Raw genomic sequence first — 16,943 nt, forward strand, 5'->3', positions numbered from 1 at the left:
TATTCAGGTAGTATTGTGATTATAGGTACTGAATTTATACTCTTTATAGGTTAGATTTTAATTTTAGGCAGGCGGTCGTTGTCTTGCAAGTAGTTCTTGTTTAATGTTACATTAGTCAGTTACATACATTCTTTCTTGTTGCAAATTAAGTTGTTCTTAATAATGTCTTTGATAGGGTTTTAAAAACGTTCCTATTAGCTTATACCTGACTACTGGAATAGCATATTGAAAAAGAAGTTTTGTTCAAATAGAATGTGGAGTTAAATTTTGCTAATCATTTAAATTCTGAATTGCTTTTAGTATGCAGCTGTGATTTGAATTACACATGGCGGATTTAAAGGGTACTGTATTTTCTTAAGGCTTCCTAATGAGCATAAATATTGTTGTCCTGTGATTATAAAATCATATGGTTAAAAATACTTTGAAGATCCTCTTTTTAGGGGGAAACAAAAATTTTTTTTTAAAATAATTACATACTTTTGATTGAAGTTATCTTACTCCATAGAATCTGAAATACAGCGTTCCTACTGCTGTCTCAGCTGTCTTGAGTTGACAGAAAGTTCCTTGGAAGTGGATATTTATGTTTCAGCTGCGTAGGCTGGATGTCATAGGATCTTTTCTTCCTGGCATTGTGTCAGCAGCTCCCCTGCTGTCTTTACCAAGCCCTCTGCTGCTGCTTTAGCCTGCTCAGGGACAGATGGAGTCAGAAGTTTCAGATTTTTGGAATTTCCTTTGCAGCGGATAAGAGTACTACAAGAGTAGTTTAAAGCTTTCTGTAGCTCACCTCTTGCTTTTTTTCTGAATTTGTAATTTATGGTCCAGGGCTGTTGCTCCCATGTCTAATAGCAGAAATAGAAATTATTGGAATGACAGGTAAAGCAAATTTATCTTGCAAGGTAAAATGCTCATAAATGTTCAAAAAGTCTAAAAATGTTGAATGCTTAGTTCTTTTAATAAGTAGTGGAGTTTTTTTTGTGTATGTTGTGTTAATTTGCATTACGTTGAAAAGTAGTTCCACTTCATGTGGTAAGTCACTTTGGTTTGTAAGTAATATACTCCTTTCTTTAGCTGTAGTTTCTTTATTTTTCTGCAAGGGGTGCACAGTAATTTTGCAACTTAGAATGTTTTAGTGTGTTGTATTACATGAGCAGCCAGCAGTCTTTAGTTACAGTACTGGAAGGATTATTCAGATGATATTTTCCTCTCCTTCCTGTGCTTTGTAGACCTTACAAGGGTTATTAATGTAAAACTCTCTACAGATTACTTGATTTTTTTTGAAAAAAAAAAAAAGTGTGAATTTCATGAGTGTGAAAAGGATGAATAAAATTCTGTAGTACTTCCTGATTATTTCTTAAAGCCCTTACTGATACTTTTTCTAAACTGTTCAGCTGTATTTAATGGTAACGTAAGTTGAAGTGTGGCTATTTTTGCTATAAAGGTAGTTATACTAAAATATAAATATTTTATAAACAAAATGAATTTGTTCCAATGTTTATTCAAAACAAAAACTCAACCTGTTAAGTCTGAGGTCCTCATTGTCAAAGATTACATCTGCAGGGATAGGAAGGAGGAAAGGAGTTTTGGCAAACAGTAGGGAAAACTACTATTGCTTTTACCAGCTTTTACCACCACCGGAGTTGGTGAGGGGATGCAGTGATTTTGAAGCCCAACTCTTGGCTCTGCATAGGACCATCCAAAATCCAAGTGCTATGTTTGAGAGCATTGTCCAAACGCTCCTTGAACTCTGGCAGCTTCGGGCTGTGCCCCCTTGTCCTGGGGAGCCTTTTCCATGCCTGACCATCCTCCGGTGCAGAGCCTTTTCCTAACACCCCCCTTCACCCTCCTCTGATGCAGCTGCACGCTGTTCCCTCGGGCCTTGTCACTGTCATCAGAAACCAGAGCTCAGCGCTGCCCCTCTGCTCCCTGTGAGGAGCTGTAGGCCACCATGAGGTCCCCCCTCAGCATCCTCTGCTCTGTGCCAGACAAGCCAAGAGACCTCAGCTGCTCCTCATTGGTTTTGCCCTCTAGACCCATCACCATCTTTGTAGCCCTCCTTTGGACGCACTCTAATAGTTATGTCCTTCTTACGTTATGGCACTAAAAGCTGCGCATGGTGAATGAGGTAAGGCCGCACAGTGCAGAGCAGAGTGGGGCAGTCCCTCGCCCGGTGGCTGTGCTGGGCCTGGACCCAGGGTGCTGGTGGCCTTTTGGGCTGCCACGGCACACTGATGACTCAGATTCAATTGCTGTCTGTCAGTCCCCATACCTTTTTCCGCAGGGTGGCCTCTCATCCCCAGTCTGTACAGCTAGCCCCTGTCTGACTTATACAGGCCAGGATTGCTGTGTCCCAAGTACAGAATCTGGCACTTGTTACATTTGTACCAAACTTAAAACGTCTATTCTGAACACTTGAGATGTTATCAAGGACCGAAGAAAATATTTGATATTGCTATACTTACTGCTGTTTGGAAACATAAATTAGACTGTTCTACTGTGGAAAGTATAGCAAAGACAAATCTGTGGCAAGCAGATAATGTTACTTGCAATATCCTCTAACATTGCTTGCTACCAAAGGAAATTAAAGAATTTAAAACTGAGACCAGTGGAACTGAGTGTACTTCAGTTTGAACTTTTTGTCCATTGATGCTGCACTTAACGCCATTAAGTGTTTGTATTCTCCGATCTCGTTTCTATATGCCAGTAGTCAGAACTGGAGGAACCATCCCTGAGCTTTGTTTTCAGTTATTGCAGAAATAATCCATCTGAAGACTTTCTTTCCTCTCATTGTCACTTTTCGGTAGAACTCCTCCAGAACTTTTATTATCTTTCTGAGGAACCCTTTTGCAATTTCTCGTTCTCATCTTTTCTTGTGGTAACCTTTCTGATTTGTTTTTTGCCTTTTGTGATCTGCTGCCTTCAAACAAGTAAGCAAGAATGTGGCTGCTGCTTAGTTCTTGACCCAAATTTTAGAAGGTGAAGTTTTTGTAATTCCTCTGAGCTTATATTTTTGAATAAGGATGACTAAAACTGTATATAGTATTGCAAATACTGTTGTAATTGCTGAGTTGCACCCACTGTTTACTGCAGTCACTGTCACTTCAGTACTCTTAGGCCCATTTTTGTCCTTGGTAATTTCCAACTACTGTATTCCTAGTATATAGTACAGATGGTAGTTTTCCAGTGCATGATTTTTCCATTAGACTATGACTTTTATGTTACTGAATATTGTCCTGTTTCTGTTACTGTATTTGTCTCAGTAATTACATATCACCATTGAGTGCCTTACTGAAGTCCAGATTGGCAAAACTGCCCGATAACTGTGTTTTCTTTGCTTGAAGAAGAGTGAATGTATTTTCAACGGAGAAGGTTGGATTAGTCTGTTGTAATCTGATTTATGGTACAATCACCTTCATCCTATTTTACGTATTAGAGTTATTACCATGACACTAAACGTTCTGAAAATAATTGTTCTGTAGCCTTACATATATTACTAAACAAGCAGTCTGTTAACCTTTTTCTGGTAGGGAGATAAAATGAAGAAAGGTAGAGAAAGAAAAATGAAAATGGGCTGGTTTTCAGAGTCATAGGACCTATTAACCAGGTTGATGTGGAGTTGTGTCTGCACCTCATGCATGAGGTAATGCTGTGCTTGAAAGCAAGCTTTCAAGCGCATGCTGTGCATACTGGTGTTCACAAACCCAGGATTACTAAGCACAGAGTACAGTTTTTTATGCAGCTTTGCCTTTGGTTTTTTTTTTTTTACCTTGCCTAGTGAGACCTCAGTAGCTGAGATGTATACCTGTGCTCATTCATCCCTTTCAAATAGCGCAAGTAGGAACTTCAGGTATATGCTTACCTCAATTAAAATGCTCTAATATTTAGGTGTGGTATTGTGTGTTGATCCATACCAGTCTCTTGAGAAGCAGCAGTCTTGCAGGCCATCTAATAGAGTAATTGTGTTAAGTTCAACTCGATGAGTTTGGAGGTACGTAACAGCACAGAGAAAAAGCAGAAAATTTCAAGACACAAACGGGAAGCGAGCATTTGTAGATGCTACAGGAGGCCTTCCTGCCTCACAGACAGAAACTTCTTCATATGCACTATAATCCCAAACTGCAATAGTTGGGAAGTTTATACACTGCACCTTACATATTTATGGTATCAAACCTCTGTGTATTTTTAAAATATATCAATTTATCAATATTAATTATTATTTATATGTTTTTATTTGTCAATTAAATTATTTTAATTGATGGACTCTAGTCTTAATTTAGTACTTCTAACTTCAGGCAGGAAGCCTTTCTGGTATGGAAACCTACAGCTGTGCATTGTAGTTGTAGTTAATACCCTAATTATTTATCGTTACTGTGAAATTAATAAGTCTAAAAATTCACCTATCTTGTTTAGCACTCCTACCTTTGTGAACCCTCTGAGATATGTTTGGTACCTAATTTAGGCTGTAATCTTTTTCCCTCTCATGAAGTATGTTTGTCTTGTGGGTTTATTTTTTTTTTTTTTTGCCTCCACAGTGTATCAGGAACAGCATAAACCCTGAGTAAATTTCTGTGAATGGAAAAGCAAATTCTCATCTTGATTTTCTGCGGGCTTCTTGCCTTGTTACCTTGCAACTAATATTTGCAAGTATTAAGTTTTCACATTTTGTAAATGAGGAACAAAACTAGTATGAGTAAATTTTGCTTTATCCTATGGATCAGGTTATTTTAAGCTCTTCTGAAGACAAATCCTAACTACAGAGATCTTGTAAACAATAGGAAATTAACTAAATGTTCTGTGAATACTAGTCAGTATTTTTATTATTCAGGGTCAGGTAATCTTTTGTTCCTTTTGATTTTTTTTTTGGTGTATCTGGAGTTTCCAACTGTATTGATGAATGAATCTTGAAGAATAGCACTTTAAAACATTATGCTTTGTAAGCTTGTTTGCAAGTAATGATGAACAAAGAGGTTTGTGTGTTACCTTCTGTTTCACCTTATGCTGATTGTAAGATGCCTTTTTAAACTCATTTGAAAACTTGTAGTATTTCAGCAAGAAAAGTCCAATGGCATCTAGAGTTCTCACATATCTTTCTCTGGTGATGTAAGTAGCACAGGTTTGACATCTGTTCACCATGTTTAAACTTGTTTGTTCTCATTATAATTTCAGAACTGTATGGAATTTTATGTTGAAACTATTACTGAAAAGTGTCAGAAAATAGATAACCCGTATATATTGATCTCAGTTTTAGTAAGACTACGGTAAACTTGTAACAAATAGGAGATCAACTTAAATTTTTGCTCAGCTGTAAATGTGTGAATTCAGTGGTTGATTTAGCAAACTACTGTCTATTTCAGACTTTACTTAGCTTAAACTCTAAAGTGGCAAAAGGTATGAGGAGGAGAAAGGGGATGTTAAAGACCATCATCTGCATTATTTATGTGTTGTATAGTTTCTGAAGAGCTTGCCGCGAATTAGAAATTGCTAATGCTTTATGAAGCCTATAAAATGAATGCTGCTCATGGTACCTGGTTTCTTGAACTATTCTAGTAGTTTTGAAAATACTGACTTTGCCCTCTATGAGTTTAGGGCTTACTGCAAATGAAGCAGGCAGAAAATTTCCTTTGTATTAAAAGTAGTAGTGTTATGTGTGGGAGGTAAAGTGACTGAATTTCCACTTGGATTAACAAATGACAACGGGATTCTGGGGGGAAGGAGGTGAGAAGGGGAAAAAAAGGATAATCCTGCTTGGGCAGAGAGGGCTGGCTGGAGTAGGCAGCCCTTCAACAAAAAGGAGTTTGATTGATAGATTTGGGCAGATTGTTTCAGTGCATTGTACTTTCAAGATTCACAGTTGGCTGATACCTCAGACTAGTTATGCTAGAAGATGAGCACTACTGAACTGGTTCGCTGGAACCTACTGTCAAGAGGATTAATCCTGAGTATATTTTAAACTTATGTTTTCATGTTTTTATGCTTTTTATAACAATAATGCTAACTTGGAAATTGAGAATTGGATGCTGCGTGGTGCTAAAATAAATGTTTTCATGTGCAGGTTGTCTTCTGTTGGGAGGACTTCAAGTAATCTTTTGGAACACACTTGTTTCTGTGATTAAACTACTGTAATTAAAGCAGTATTGTCCTTAAATAGTTTTGGTGTCAGCAACCCAAGGAAAGTTTGAATTCCCAGAACTGGATGCTTTCTTGCGGAAATGAAAGGATCTGCGTGGGGTTTGGCAATTAAACTCTGTTAGGGAGTGAAGAGTAGTTGTCTCGGTATGCCTTTCACAAGCAGCAAGTGGTAGAACCCATAATGGAGATGGTATAAAACTCGTTTATAAATCATAAAAAATCAGATTACACAAAAACAGAGGATTTCAGCTATGGTGTCAGGCTTCTATGGTGTTTTAATTATCAACATTAAATAATGGCATATGAAACAATTGTTTGAGTTTTTTTGCTAGGATGAGCTTAACAGCTTTTTGCTGAAGCTCCCTTCTCTGACTTTGGTACCTGTTTGTTTGTTCTTTTTTATTGTAATTTAGTAGAAGCATGCAAAACAGTCTTTACTGTACCTACCATAGTGCTCACTGCATTTAGGATTAGGTGACTGCTGTATTGTGGTGGGGGGTGTATTTGGCTGAAATATCTGTTGAAGTAAAAGTAGATGACAAAATACTAATCTCACTACCAAAATCTAAAAATGTTGGAAATGATTCAGCTTTTCCAGGTGCTGTTTAACTAACTGAGCAGTTCAATCTTCAGCTGTTTTTGTTTTAATGTTCTTATGTTTGAAAACTTTTTGAAATTGATTTTACACAGAAAAATAGATGCTAGTGACTGGCTGATATTAAAGTTCCAGGGTAAGATTGATGGATCAGAAAAGCTGACTGTTTTTTTTCTCAGAATTGAGAAGAAGAATTAAAATTAGCTTTTAATAAATATAGAAATAAAGCTAGAAAATTGTAGAAATTAGACCTCTGCTTTTTCTGAAGTCATTCGGACAGTTTAACAAAAATGAGGTCTTTGGCACAATAACACGTCCTTCTGTTGAGAAGTTCCTCACTTAAGACTAGACGTGCATCTTAAGGGAAGTGTGAACGTCAAATCAGGAAATAACTGATGTTTTATTACTTTAAAGTTGTGTTATTAGCTTGAAGCTATATTACTCTGAAGATTGTGTAGAATGTGCTATTTGCAGAGTGATTTCATTTGGAGATTTTTGCCTGCTCACTGCATCAAAAGACAGGGAAATTATAAAAGAGGTACTTTCATATATATTTGACAGTATAGAGAGGGAATTGATACATAATGGGAATAAGCTTATAAAATTGCTATTGTAACTTTACCTGTGCCTTACAAAATCTTAATTTCATGTTTACACAATGGACCTGAAACAGTTGTTTTCCCTACTCTCTGTTTTTAGATCAGCTTGAAAAGGACTTCTGGTTATGGCTTTCTGTTTTCTTTTTTCCTTTTATTCTTTGCTCTAACTTCATTTAAATTCTTGGTAAAATCTTAGTTTCTTATTTCATTAACCAGATTGCTTTCTGCTATAATAAAATTTGTTAGTTACGCTAAAATTTGTTTTTATCAAAGCGACAGCCTGTTTCTATCTGTTGTGTCTGAAATGTATAGTTTGTGATAATACTCAGTTTATTCTAAGATGGTGTGGATGCGTGCTGAACACCTTGAAAGAAAGTTAATTTCAATAATTACTTGTTTTCTTCATTGTTTTAATGCCCATATCTCTATAGGTGTTCACCAAGTTTTACACATTCTTTACACATAGCTGCAGCTTGGCCCTTTCAGTTTCTGCTCATCAGTACTGTATGTATTTGTTGCCTAAGTCAATAACATTTTGCCACTAAGGAGAAAGTGGCCAATGAACTGGGGTGGGTGCTGGAGACTTGAAAGCAGAGAACTGTGGCAGTGAGAAGATAAGGCTGTTTCTAACCTGAAGGTACATGCTTGAAGAGCCAATGTTGTCTTATCCAAGACAGATAGAAGTTAGTCAAAGAGCTGATGATTGCAAAGAACACTTTCACATGTTGTCTTCTTTAACCATGGAAGCTTATCCTAAGGTTTTATCTTTTTTAAATTAAAAAAGGAAAAATTACAATTAATATAAAACTTAGGGAGGAAAGCATTGCTGGAGAGCAGTTTCTTTATGATGGTTTGAAGAATTTGCTAATATATGTTCCTTTCTTCTAAATTATGAATGTATGAATGCTGAACCTTTTATAGAAATTCAAAATTTGAAAGATAAACCCAGTCTTTTGTTAGCTGTTACTGTGGTCAGTAACAGGTACACTAATGCCAATTTCAGCAGGGAGAAATTGTCTTTGAAACATTCCACTTAAAAAAGCTGTACTTGTTAATTAGGCTCTTGAAAAGTTTGGATTAACAGATCTCATTATCAGTTGTTGGAGAAGTTCCACAGTGCTGCAGGGTCGTGGCTGGACAAATGTGGTTTCCATCTTCCCCCATAGAGTTGTACATCAACTCATAACCTCTCAGTGAGCAAGTCAGTGATGAAGATATGCCTTTCTAACTTTAAGTTCTAGGTAGTCTGTAAGGTCTCAGTAAATGAATTCGATGGTTGAAAAGTCGAGAGGTTTTGGAAAAGGAAGAAAATTCAAGAGTTTTCTAAGTGTTAAACCTAGAAACAAAATGGTGGTGTATTTTATGTTATGGGTTACGTGAGATACAGTCCTACTGTAAGTTATAACGTACTGGAAACTTCGCTATTAAATTTGAATCTTTATTTGTATTCTATGTTAAGGAAAACAAAATGCACAAGTCAGAGCTTTTATATGAAAGCATAACTGCTTTTTACTGACTGTTTACTGTGCATAAACCTCTAAAATAGAATGCTAGAGATGATGACGATATTAATTCAGTTGCCGTATAGTACAGCCACTTCTGTATGACCATCTCTGAATATCTTAACACTCAGAAATGAAATTTGGAATCTGATATCATATAATATTTGGGGTAATTAAAAGTGGATTTATTAGTTAAATTGTGAAATTTTCCTCCAACAGGAGGTTGGTGGGGGCTGTGGAGAAAACAGGCAACGAATCTTTATTGTCTTGATCATAATTGTAATGCGTTTGGTTGAGAGAAAACCTCCTTTTCACTAAAAATGTGTGCCTTTAGTAGTACCTCACTGTAACAGTCATGTTTATACTAGTGCCTGCAACTCTTACTCTGTGATTTATTGTTATACGTTCTGTGACATTACACTTGTACAGCAGTTGCAATATTAAGATTATTTACAGTCTTTGAAAGGCATACAGAGGGCATTCTCCAGTGATAGGAAACATTACACTGTTACTCTGAAAACTTCTATAGATCTGTGATCAGATTGTGTTTCATGTAGATTCCTCTGTGAGTCATGCTGGAAGTTATGTGTGATGCAAAGATGACTGAATCTTTTAGAAATGATTAGAGTGTGGCTTATCTAGTGTATGCTACTTTAAAAGTACATTTGTTTTTACTCAGATTGCTGTAGAGGTATTTTAATAGATATTTTAATAAATATATATAAATATTTAAATATTTAGAGTATTTTAATAGGTGTGTGATTCTGTGCTTGAGTTAGTTACAATGCTATTTGAATGTTATTTAAATAATTATTACTCAAATAACTCTGTTTTGTTGTAGCAAAAAAAGAAAGTTAAGACATTCAATCCTCCAATCCGTAGAAACTGGGAAAGTAATTACTTTGGGATGCCCCTACAAGACCTGGTTACATCTGAGAAACCCATACCTCTGTTTGTTGAAAAATGTGTGCAATTCATTGAAGATACAGGTAAGTTAGGAAAATTATTGCAGGAAAACTTTCCATCATGCAGATTAAGCAGTGCCTCTCATTTTCTGTTTCAACGCACTCTTCAGCATTTTATACCTGAAATAAATAACTTTACTGTGGGAAAAACACATTTTAAAGATAGGTTATGTTCTCTAAATTGTATGTTTAACATGTAATTTTCTTTTTTCTTTATATGCACTAATATTTCAATTGTTATATACCAACATTTGAAATTTAACATTTGTTTCCTGTAATTGAGGAAAAAAAAAAAAAAGACTTCATTTTCTAATTTCAAATGACTTCTAACCCACCAGCATTCCAGACTTGCATGTCTCACTATTGCCGCTGTATTTTATGTAACATATTAAGAAGCTCTGAAATCCACTTTCAGATATTCCATATGGTTTAATTAGTCAACTCTTTTTTTTGCTGGTAATCCTAGACTTGTGTTTCAACTTGTTGCAAAGAAAAATCTCTTCTCTGAATACTGTGTATTTCTATGTTAAAAGTACCAAAGGATTTATTTAATTTTCAGATTTCCCACGTGTTGTACAATATTAACGTGTGTTTTCACTAAGGTGCAATTTCATGGTATGGTTTTCATCTGTTTTTTCTGCCTGGCTTCCTAGTCATGTGCTTTGAGCCTTGTCTTGCTTTCAGCCTATTTACTGTATGGTCATGAGGGAAATAAAATGATCTTACTGGTCCAAAAGAAGACTTCATTTGGGACAGGGGAGTTATTTTGAGGTTTGGGTGTGATCTCTGGTTGGGTTTTGTGGTTTTTCTGTTGTTCAGATTTTAAAGATGGAGAACACTAGTTTTTGCTTTGTGTGCAGCTCTTCCTTGCTCTGAAGTTGCATTTGATGCTCTACTGCTATGTTTGAAGGTGGCTGTGTGGTTGCAGCTGAAACACGAGCAGGAGCATCCTTTGGCAGTTGCCTATTGTTTGATATTGTTGAGTGTAGAGGGTACAGTGGCACTTTTGACAATGTTTTAATAAGTTCTGTAATACAATTTTTGACTCTAAGGTGACAATAACTATTTTAACAAGAATAAAAGTGAAAGATATTCTTTCTGAAATTAAAATTCAATTTTGCTGCCATCTCGAAGAGTAATAAACATTTCCAGATAATCTATTACAGGCTGTAAGTCTAATAGTTGCCTCTGAAGACTTCTATTGTGCATTATTACAATTTAAAAAAAAAAAAAAGGCAACAAAAAAGATTGAAACCCCAGGCACTGATGTTTTGAGAGTCAGAGATGTAAGTATAAATCTGTCTTTAACCTTTATCTCTGATTGATTCTTTGCCTGCAGATAAGAGCAGAATTTTCTCCCTTTTGCTTTCACTTTCCTCACCTCACCCAGGAAAAATGGGGAAAGAGAAAGAAGAGCAAGGACTAATAGAGTGGTATAGGTCATTTAATATTTATTTTGTGTTTGCTGCTGTAGTCAACAAAAGTGTATTTTTGAGTGAGTCATGGTCTGAATTTCTGTTCTTTGAAAAAGGCTTCTTACTGATACCGTATATATATTATACTATTCAAAGTAGACATTTCACCAGTAATGAAAGACTTTTTAAAAAAAATCTGTATAATTTAGAAATAATGGCTTAAATTTGAGCGTGATTAGCTTTGTAAGAATACTTTCAATCAACAACAACAACGGAATAAATCCAGGCCTAATGAAAATTCTTTGGGAGTAATGTTGTCTGATACCTTGACTTTGTTGTAGACTTTCTTTTAAAACTCTAGTATTTCTCTGACAGGATTGTAGCTCATAGGACGAGAAAGAGAGAACTGTAATAGAATGGAAACATGATTAGTTGTCTTCTTTACTCATAATCATAGACTCAAGCACTCAGTCAATTTAACACTTCTTTTCTTCTTTAATGACCTATTTTTGTAGGATAAGATGTTTAGTTAAGCTGCTGTTGGGTTCAAAATAAGTGGGGCTCCTCAAAAGTGGTGACTTGGGAGGTATTGCTTTTCCTCTAGTTGATTGCTTACATGTTAGTTCTTTCTGCAGATACAGAAAGCTGGAGAATTTTAATTCTGGCCACATGTGCAACTTGCACAAACCTTATGCCATTTAAGACATTTCAGTATGTTTACTAACAAGGAGAAATCAAATTAGTGTTACGAAAACTAACAGTTTGCAATTTAATACATGTAGTGCTTGACTTTATGCAACTCTAGTAATAATAACAGTAATTTACTATGTGTTTTTCTTTGGATTTGCAATTAAAAAAAAATCTTTGTAGAATACTGGTATGTGCTTAATTGACAAGGTTATTAATTTTAAATTCAGTACTTAAGAAAAAACCAATAACATTGCTGTGGTGTTAACTCTACATGGAGCCGTAAAGGAAGGAGAAACATTCTAGGCTAATACATATTGAAATAATTTTTTAAGTTACTCAGTATATGTGAGACATCGATTGGAACAAAGTAGTGTGAATCGATTTGATAGAGCCACATCTCTTACTGTCCTGAATGATCTCTTTGGAGAGCTACAGTTGAAATCAGAAATTGTGTATTTGGAAAATAATTACAGCTTTTTATATTTATCCATTTTTGTTTAAGGTGCAGTTTTGGAGGTAGAAAGAGTAAAGGAATGTTGTCTTCTATGAATTATACCCAGACTTTTTGCACTTAGTCTGCCACTAGGCCAGATTTTTATACTAAAAGCAGGTAATGCAACATTTGTCTTCAGAGAAGGAGGACAGTGAATAAATTGGCAAAGAGCTGTATGAGAAAATGAGTCAGTGGAGCCACATGAGGTAAAAAGGCTGGCGTATCATTGAAATCTAGTGGCTACAAAATCCATAAATTTAAAATATATTATCTCTTTTATTCAAATGGCTTGGGAGAGCTAGAAGCTTTTAGAAGGCTATTCTGGTGAACAGAGAAACAAAATGGGATAAGGGCAATTCCCTTAACCCTGGTGTATAGAACCCGACATTCTAAGGGTTGTTTAATAAAAAACAGCGTAATTGTCAGTAACTTCTGAAGATCCTCTCATGCTGCATGCTTCTGCCACTTTTTTTTTTCTGGGTGCTTGTCAGACCTTTCCCTCAGTCAGTGGAGTTCACTGACTTGGCAAAAATGGACTGGATCCTGCTGTTCAGTATTACATCTGGTAAATTAAGATTCAAATATGTGTCAATACAGGTGCGAGGCAGGGAGCAGGGCTATGCACGTATGAGTAGAGCAAGGGAAGAATGGAAAGAATGATTGATGAAGCAGGGAGTTAGACAAGCTTTTCAGTCATAATGATCGGTTGGCTTAACTACCTGTGAAGCCATATATGTAGAAAGAGCATTTATGGGCCATGATTCCGGACTCTTGATTCTGGACAGTAACAGTTAAATAGCCCTACATTGCAACTTGAACACTCTTCAAGTTTATGAATCACCCTAGAATGGGAGTTGCAGTTAATGTGTTCAAGGCCAGGGCTTCTGTTCTGGGAGATGTGGAAAAGAGGGAAGAATGGGACAACAGGAACCTTGTGGAATTCTGCAAGGATACATGCATAGACTGAATTCCTGCAGTGCTAAGTTCTGAGGGCTTGGCTTGCTGGATAGCAGTGCTGTTGGAAAGGATCTGGAGGGCCCTGGTAGTAAGCAGACTAAGCGTATGTCAGTAGTGCATCCTGCTAACAATGATGGCTGAGGATATATTGGACTGTTGCAAGAGAAGGGTAGGCAGTAAGTCAGTAGAAGTGATTATTCCTCTTTACATAGCCCTTGTTAGGCCTCATCAGAAATACTACCAAAAAAAAAAAAAATTGAGACAAACGTGAGTGAGTCTAGCAGAAAGAGGGTCAAGGGCTAGAGCTTTTAGCCTATGAGGAGAGGCAATGGGAATTAGGTTGATTCAGCTTAGAGAGAAAAGGGCTAAGGAGTTATTTAAAAGTGGCTTTCTCATACCTGTAAGAATCCTGAGATTATAAAGCAAAGCTAAAGTACTGAAGTACATGGCAGGAGAACTAGGAACAATGATTATTAAAATTGGAGGTTTCAAATAGATAGAAAATTTTTTTCCTCTGAGGATTATTTAAACAGTGGTTCAGGTTGCCCAAAGATGTTGATGACTCTCTGTCCTTGGAGATATTCAAGATCAGCTTAGACAAAGACCTACCAACTTAATCTGAATTTAGCATTGCTCTGTGTTTGAGGTTGGAGTAGATGAGCTCCTGAGCTCCCTTAAAACCAGAGTGATTCTGTGATCACTTCAAAATTGACATAGGATAGGAAGTTTCAGTACTGACGATGTTATATACCAGTTTATGCTTTGCAGCTTTGGAATTAATTAGCAGCAGGGAAACTGTCCAACTCGAGAGGAGGGGAAAACAGGCATCAGTTGTTTCTTCTGATGGAAGACTGACTACCAGACGGATGGAGGAGGAGCATGTGTGTTAATTTATTAGCATGTGAGAATAATTGAAAACCGTAAACAAGTATGTTATGAAATGTTCATAAACACATGTTGTACACTTGAGCTGTATTGATAGTTAAGGTGTATCTTTAAAGGAAACATCATGAGAATTGTATAAAGAATTTCTAAGCAATTCACATAAGACCAAGACATCAATGTCTTTTGCAGAGTGCTTACAGTTATGCAGCAGCTCTTATTCCCCTACCTTCCTCTGTGCCCACAGTGATCAAAGTTATTGTATCTTCAGATCTAACCCATATTTAATGAATTAAAGAATGTACCTACCTTTTATTTGACGCATACAGAAAAAGTGAATTGCTGTTTCTCATGTCATTTTAATTGAAGTATTTTATTCTTTTTTTGAAATGTCAGACTGTGAAATGGGAGATAATGTTTTATAAAGTGATTGAGTGCTTGTTTAATGATTGGTTAATGAAAATTACAGAACTATTCAGCATTGGGTAAGAGCCTTCCTATTTTTGAATCTTCCTAAAAGTACTGGATATTTTTTTATACTGCATATTTTTTATGTGATATTTCAGTGTCTTAAACATTATTACAGAAAACATTTAAACATTTATTTTTGGTTCCGTTTTTGAATATGTGAATTGAATGTTGAGAATCTTTTAATGACGGTGCTAAAGTGTACAGATTAGGAACACTTTAAAGGTAGAATTTTAAATGTATCTAAAAAAGTTTAGTGCTAGACTTTTCTTACTAGAAAATAATCTGTAGTCTTTGCTTTGTACTCACATACGCTATTGTATGTAGAAATTATTATTCTGGGTCAGGCAGGAGGAGGTTCCTTTAGTCCTGTATAGTCTGCATAGTGTAGGGATTGAGCAGAGTTTACAGTAGGTTGATCTATGGAATAAAATTGTGGAGTGATACAGATCACAAAATTTACAAAGGTAACTGTAAGAATGATTATTTTGGCTGCTCTAGTCGCAAATAATTCCTGAAAAATTCAGTTGGTCACCACAGAGGAAGGAATTAAACTGTGGAGAAGCAGACTTGCTGTGATTAAATGGCATGTGTTCAGAGATGTAGACAGTACAATGAGAACCTGGCTACAGCTGCCAAGTTGGCAGATATTGTGTGACTCTTAGGCAAGCTAAATATTGGTATAGCTGTTGTCACTCAAGTGAAGTCTTTAAAATCATCATAGAAGCTGTCTAAAAACATAAACTCTTAGTACTTGGTATCAAGCAAGGAAGAAGAATTAAAAGAATTAAAAAGAGAGAGTGAATGGGGAAAAAACATGCTATTGTGTAATTCCATGTGATGCATTGGTTACAATTTGGATCAATCTGTCTTAAAATAAAAAACGAATTTGGAAAAGAAACAGCATAGAACAATAATGTTAACTTTTGGACGAAGAAGGGCTACGCTAATTAGTTTAGAAAATTTCTGAGAAAGGGAAATTATATGAATAAAAAGAAAATGACAAACATGAGTGGTGCTGACAAAGAGTAGAGAATTCCCTGCTTTTTAACACAGTAAAAAAAAAAAATCCTGAAAAACTTCAGATCCTGAGCAGTAGAACCAGTGTGTTTTCACAGTGTGTATTACTTAGTTATGAAACTGCCACAAGTTGTTGTGAAGTCCACACATAAATGACTTCAGGGGATTTGGATGAATTAATGGAGGATAAGTCTTTAAATGATGATTACAACTCCTTATGTGAAAATGTATGCAAGCCACTATCTGCAGGAAGATGGGAGGATATATCACAGAAAAACAGCTGTTTTCTTCTCCCACTACTCCTACCTCTCCTCAGCCATATACTTCATACTGGTGTGGGAAGTGGACGTTGCCCAAGGAGACCTTGTTCTGTAGTTAATGTGTTTTTAGAGGAACCAAGAACTGTGGTGATGAAAATCTATAACTGGTGAACTACAGTGTCATACTTGAAGACCTCAATGTAACAGACATTACAAGCATATATATAAGCAAGAAAAAGTATTTATGTGAGGAATTTAAAAGACTAATTTCATTAGCTTAATCCAGAATTGCAACACTTAGCTGCTATTCTTGGAAGATGCTTCGTTTCAGTAGACATCTCCTGAAATGTTTCTGAAATTCTGTATATTACATTTTTCAGTATCTCAGAGCTATACTAGTCTGAACAAAGAGGTGTCTACTGTGATAAAATTGGAAGAATAACCACTAAGTGCTATGACAGAGTATCTCTGTCTCCACAGCAGCCCAGTTCAGATATTCAGGATTTAAACACTGCTTCCAGTGACTGAATTGGACTTCTCAGAAAATGCTATTGCAGCAGATTCAATCCCCTCTGTACAGAAAGCAATTGAATAGTAGCTGGATAAAACACAAAATAGCCTGAGGCTGGAAGAGGTTCAACTGAGAATTCTCCCATATTAAATGATACTAGCTTGTTCTTATCTACCAGTGATTTTTTTTTTGTTTGTTTGTTATTTAGACATTTGGTAAGAGGAATACAGCGTATTTCTGTCTGATAACATTCAGGGTACTGTTTTGAAGACAAATTTTAAACCCTTCCAGTTGTGGAAACTATTGAATCCCACGTTTTGCCCTTTGCCACCAATTTGTATCTCCTGGTGCTTTTTGATGACATCACTGAATAATGCTCTTTTTTTTGAGCATTTCCTGTTTTTCTGTTAAGGTAAATGTTTAGAAGAGAAAACTCTTGGCTATGGAGTTGGAAAGCTAA

The 16,943-nt window shown here is 36.0% G+C and overlaps 1 protein-coding gene across 3 annotated transcripts in view; it reads left to right on the forward strand.

Annotated features, from left to right (window-relative positions):
• ARHGAP5 (Rho GTPase activating protein 5) overlaps positions 1-16,943 on the forward strand; it is a 49,543-nt gene that overhangs the window by 14,604 nt on the left and 17,996 nt on the right. For all 3 annotated transcript variants that reach the window (XM_021401841.1, XM_021401842.1, XM_021401840.1), the window contains one exon: positions 9,664-9,811. In XM_021401841.1, the coding sequence (XP_021257516.1) occupies positions 9,664-9,811 (148 nt within the window). The remainder of the gene's footprint in view (positions 1-9,663; positions 9,812-16,943) is intronic.

Source organism: Numida meleagris, chromosome 6, assembly GCF_002078875.1.
Source record: "Numida meleagris isolate 19003 breed g44 Domestic line chromosome 6, NumMel1.0, whole genome shotgun sequence".
Taxonomy (NCBI): Eukaryota; Metazoa; Chordata; class Aves; order Galliformes; family Numididae; genus Numida; species Numida meleagris.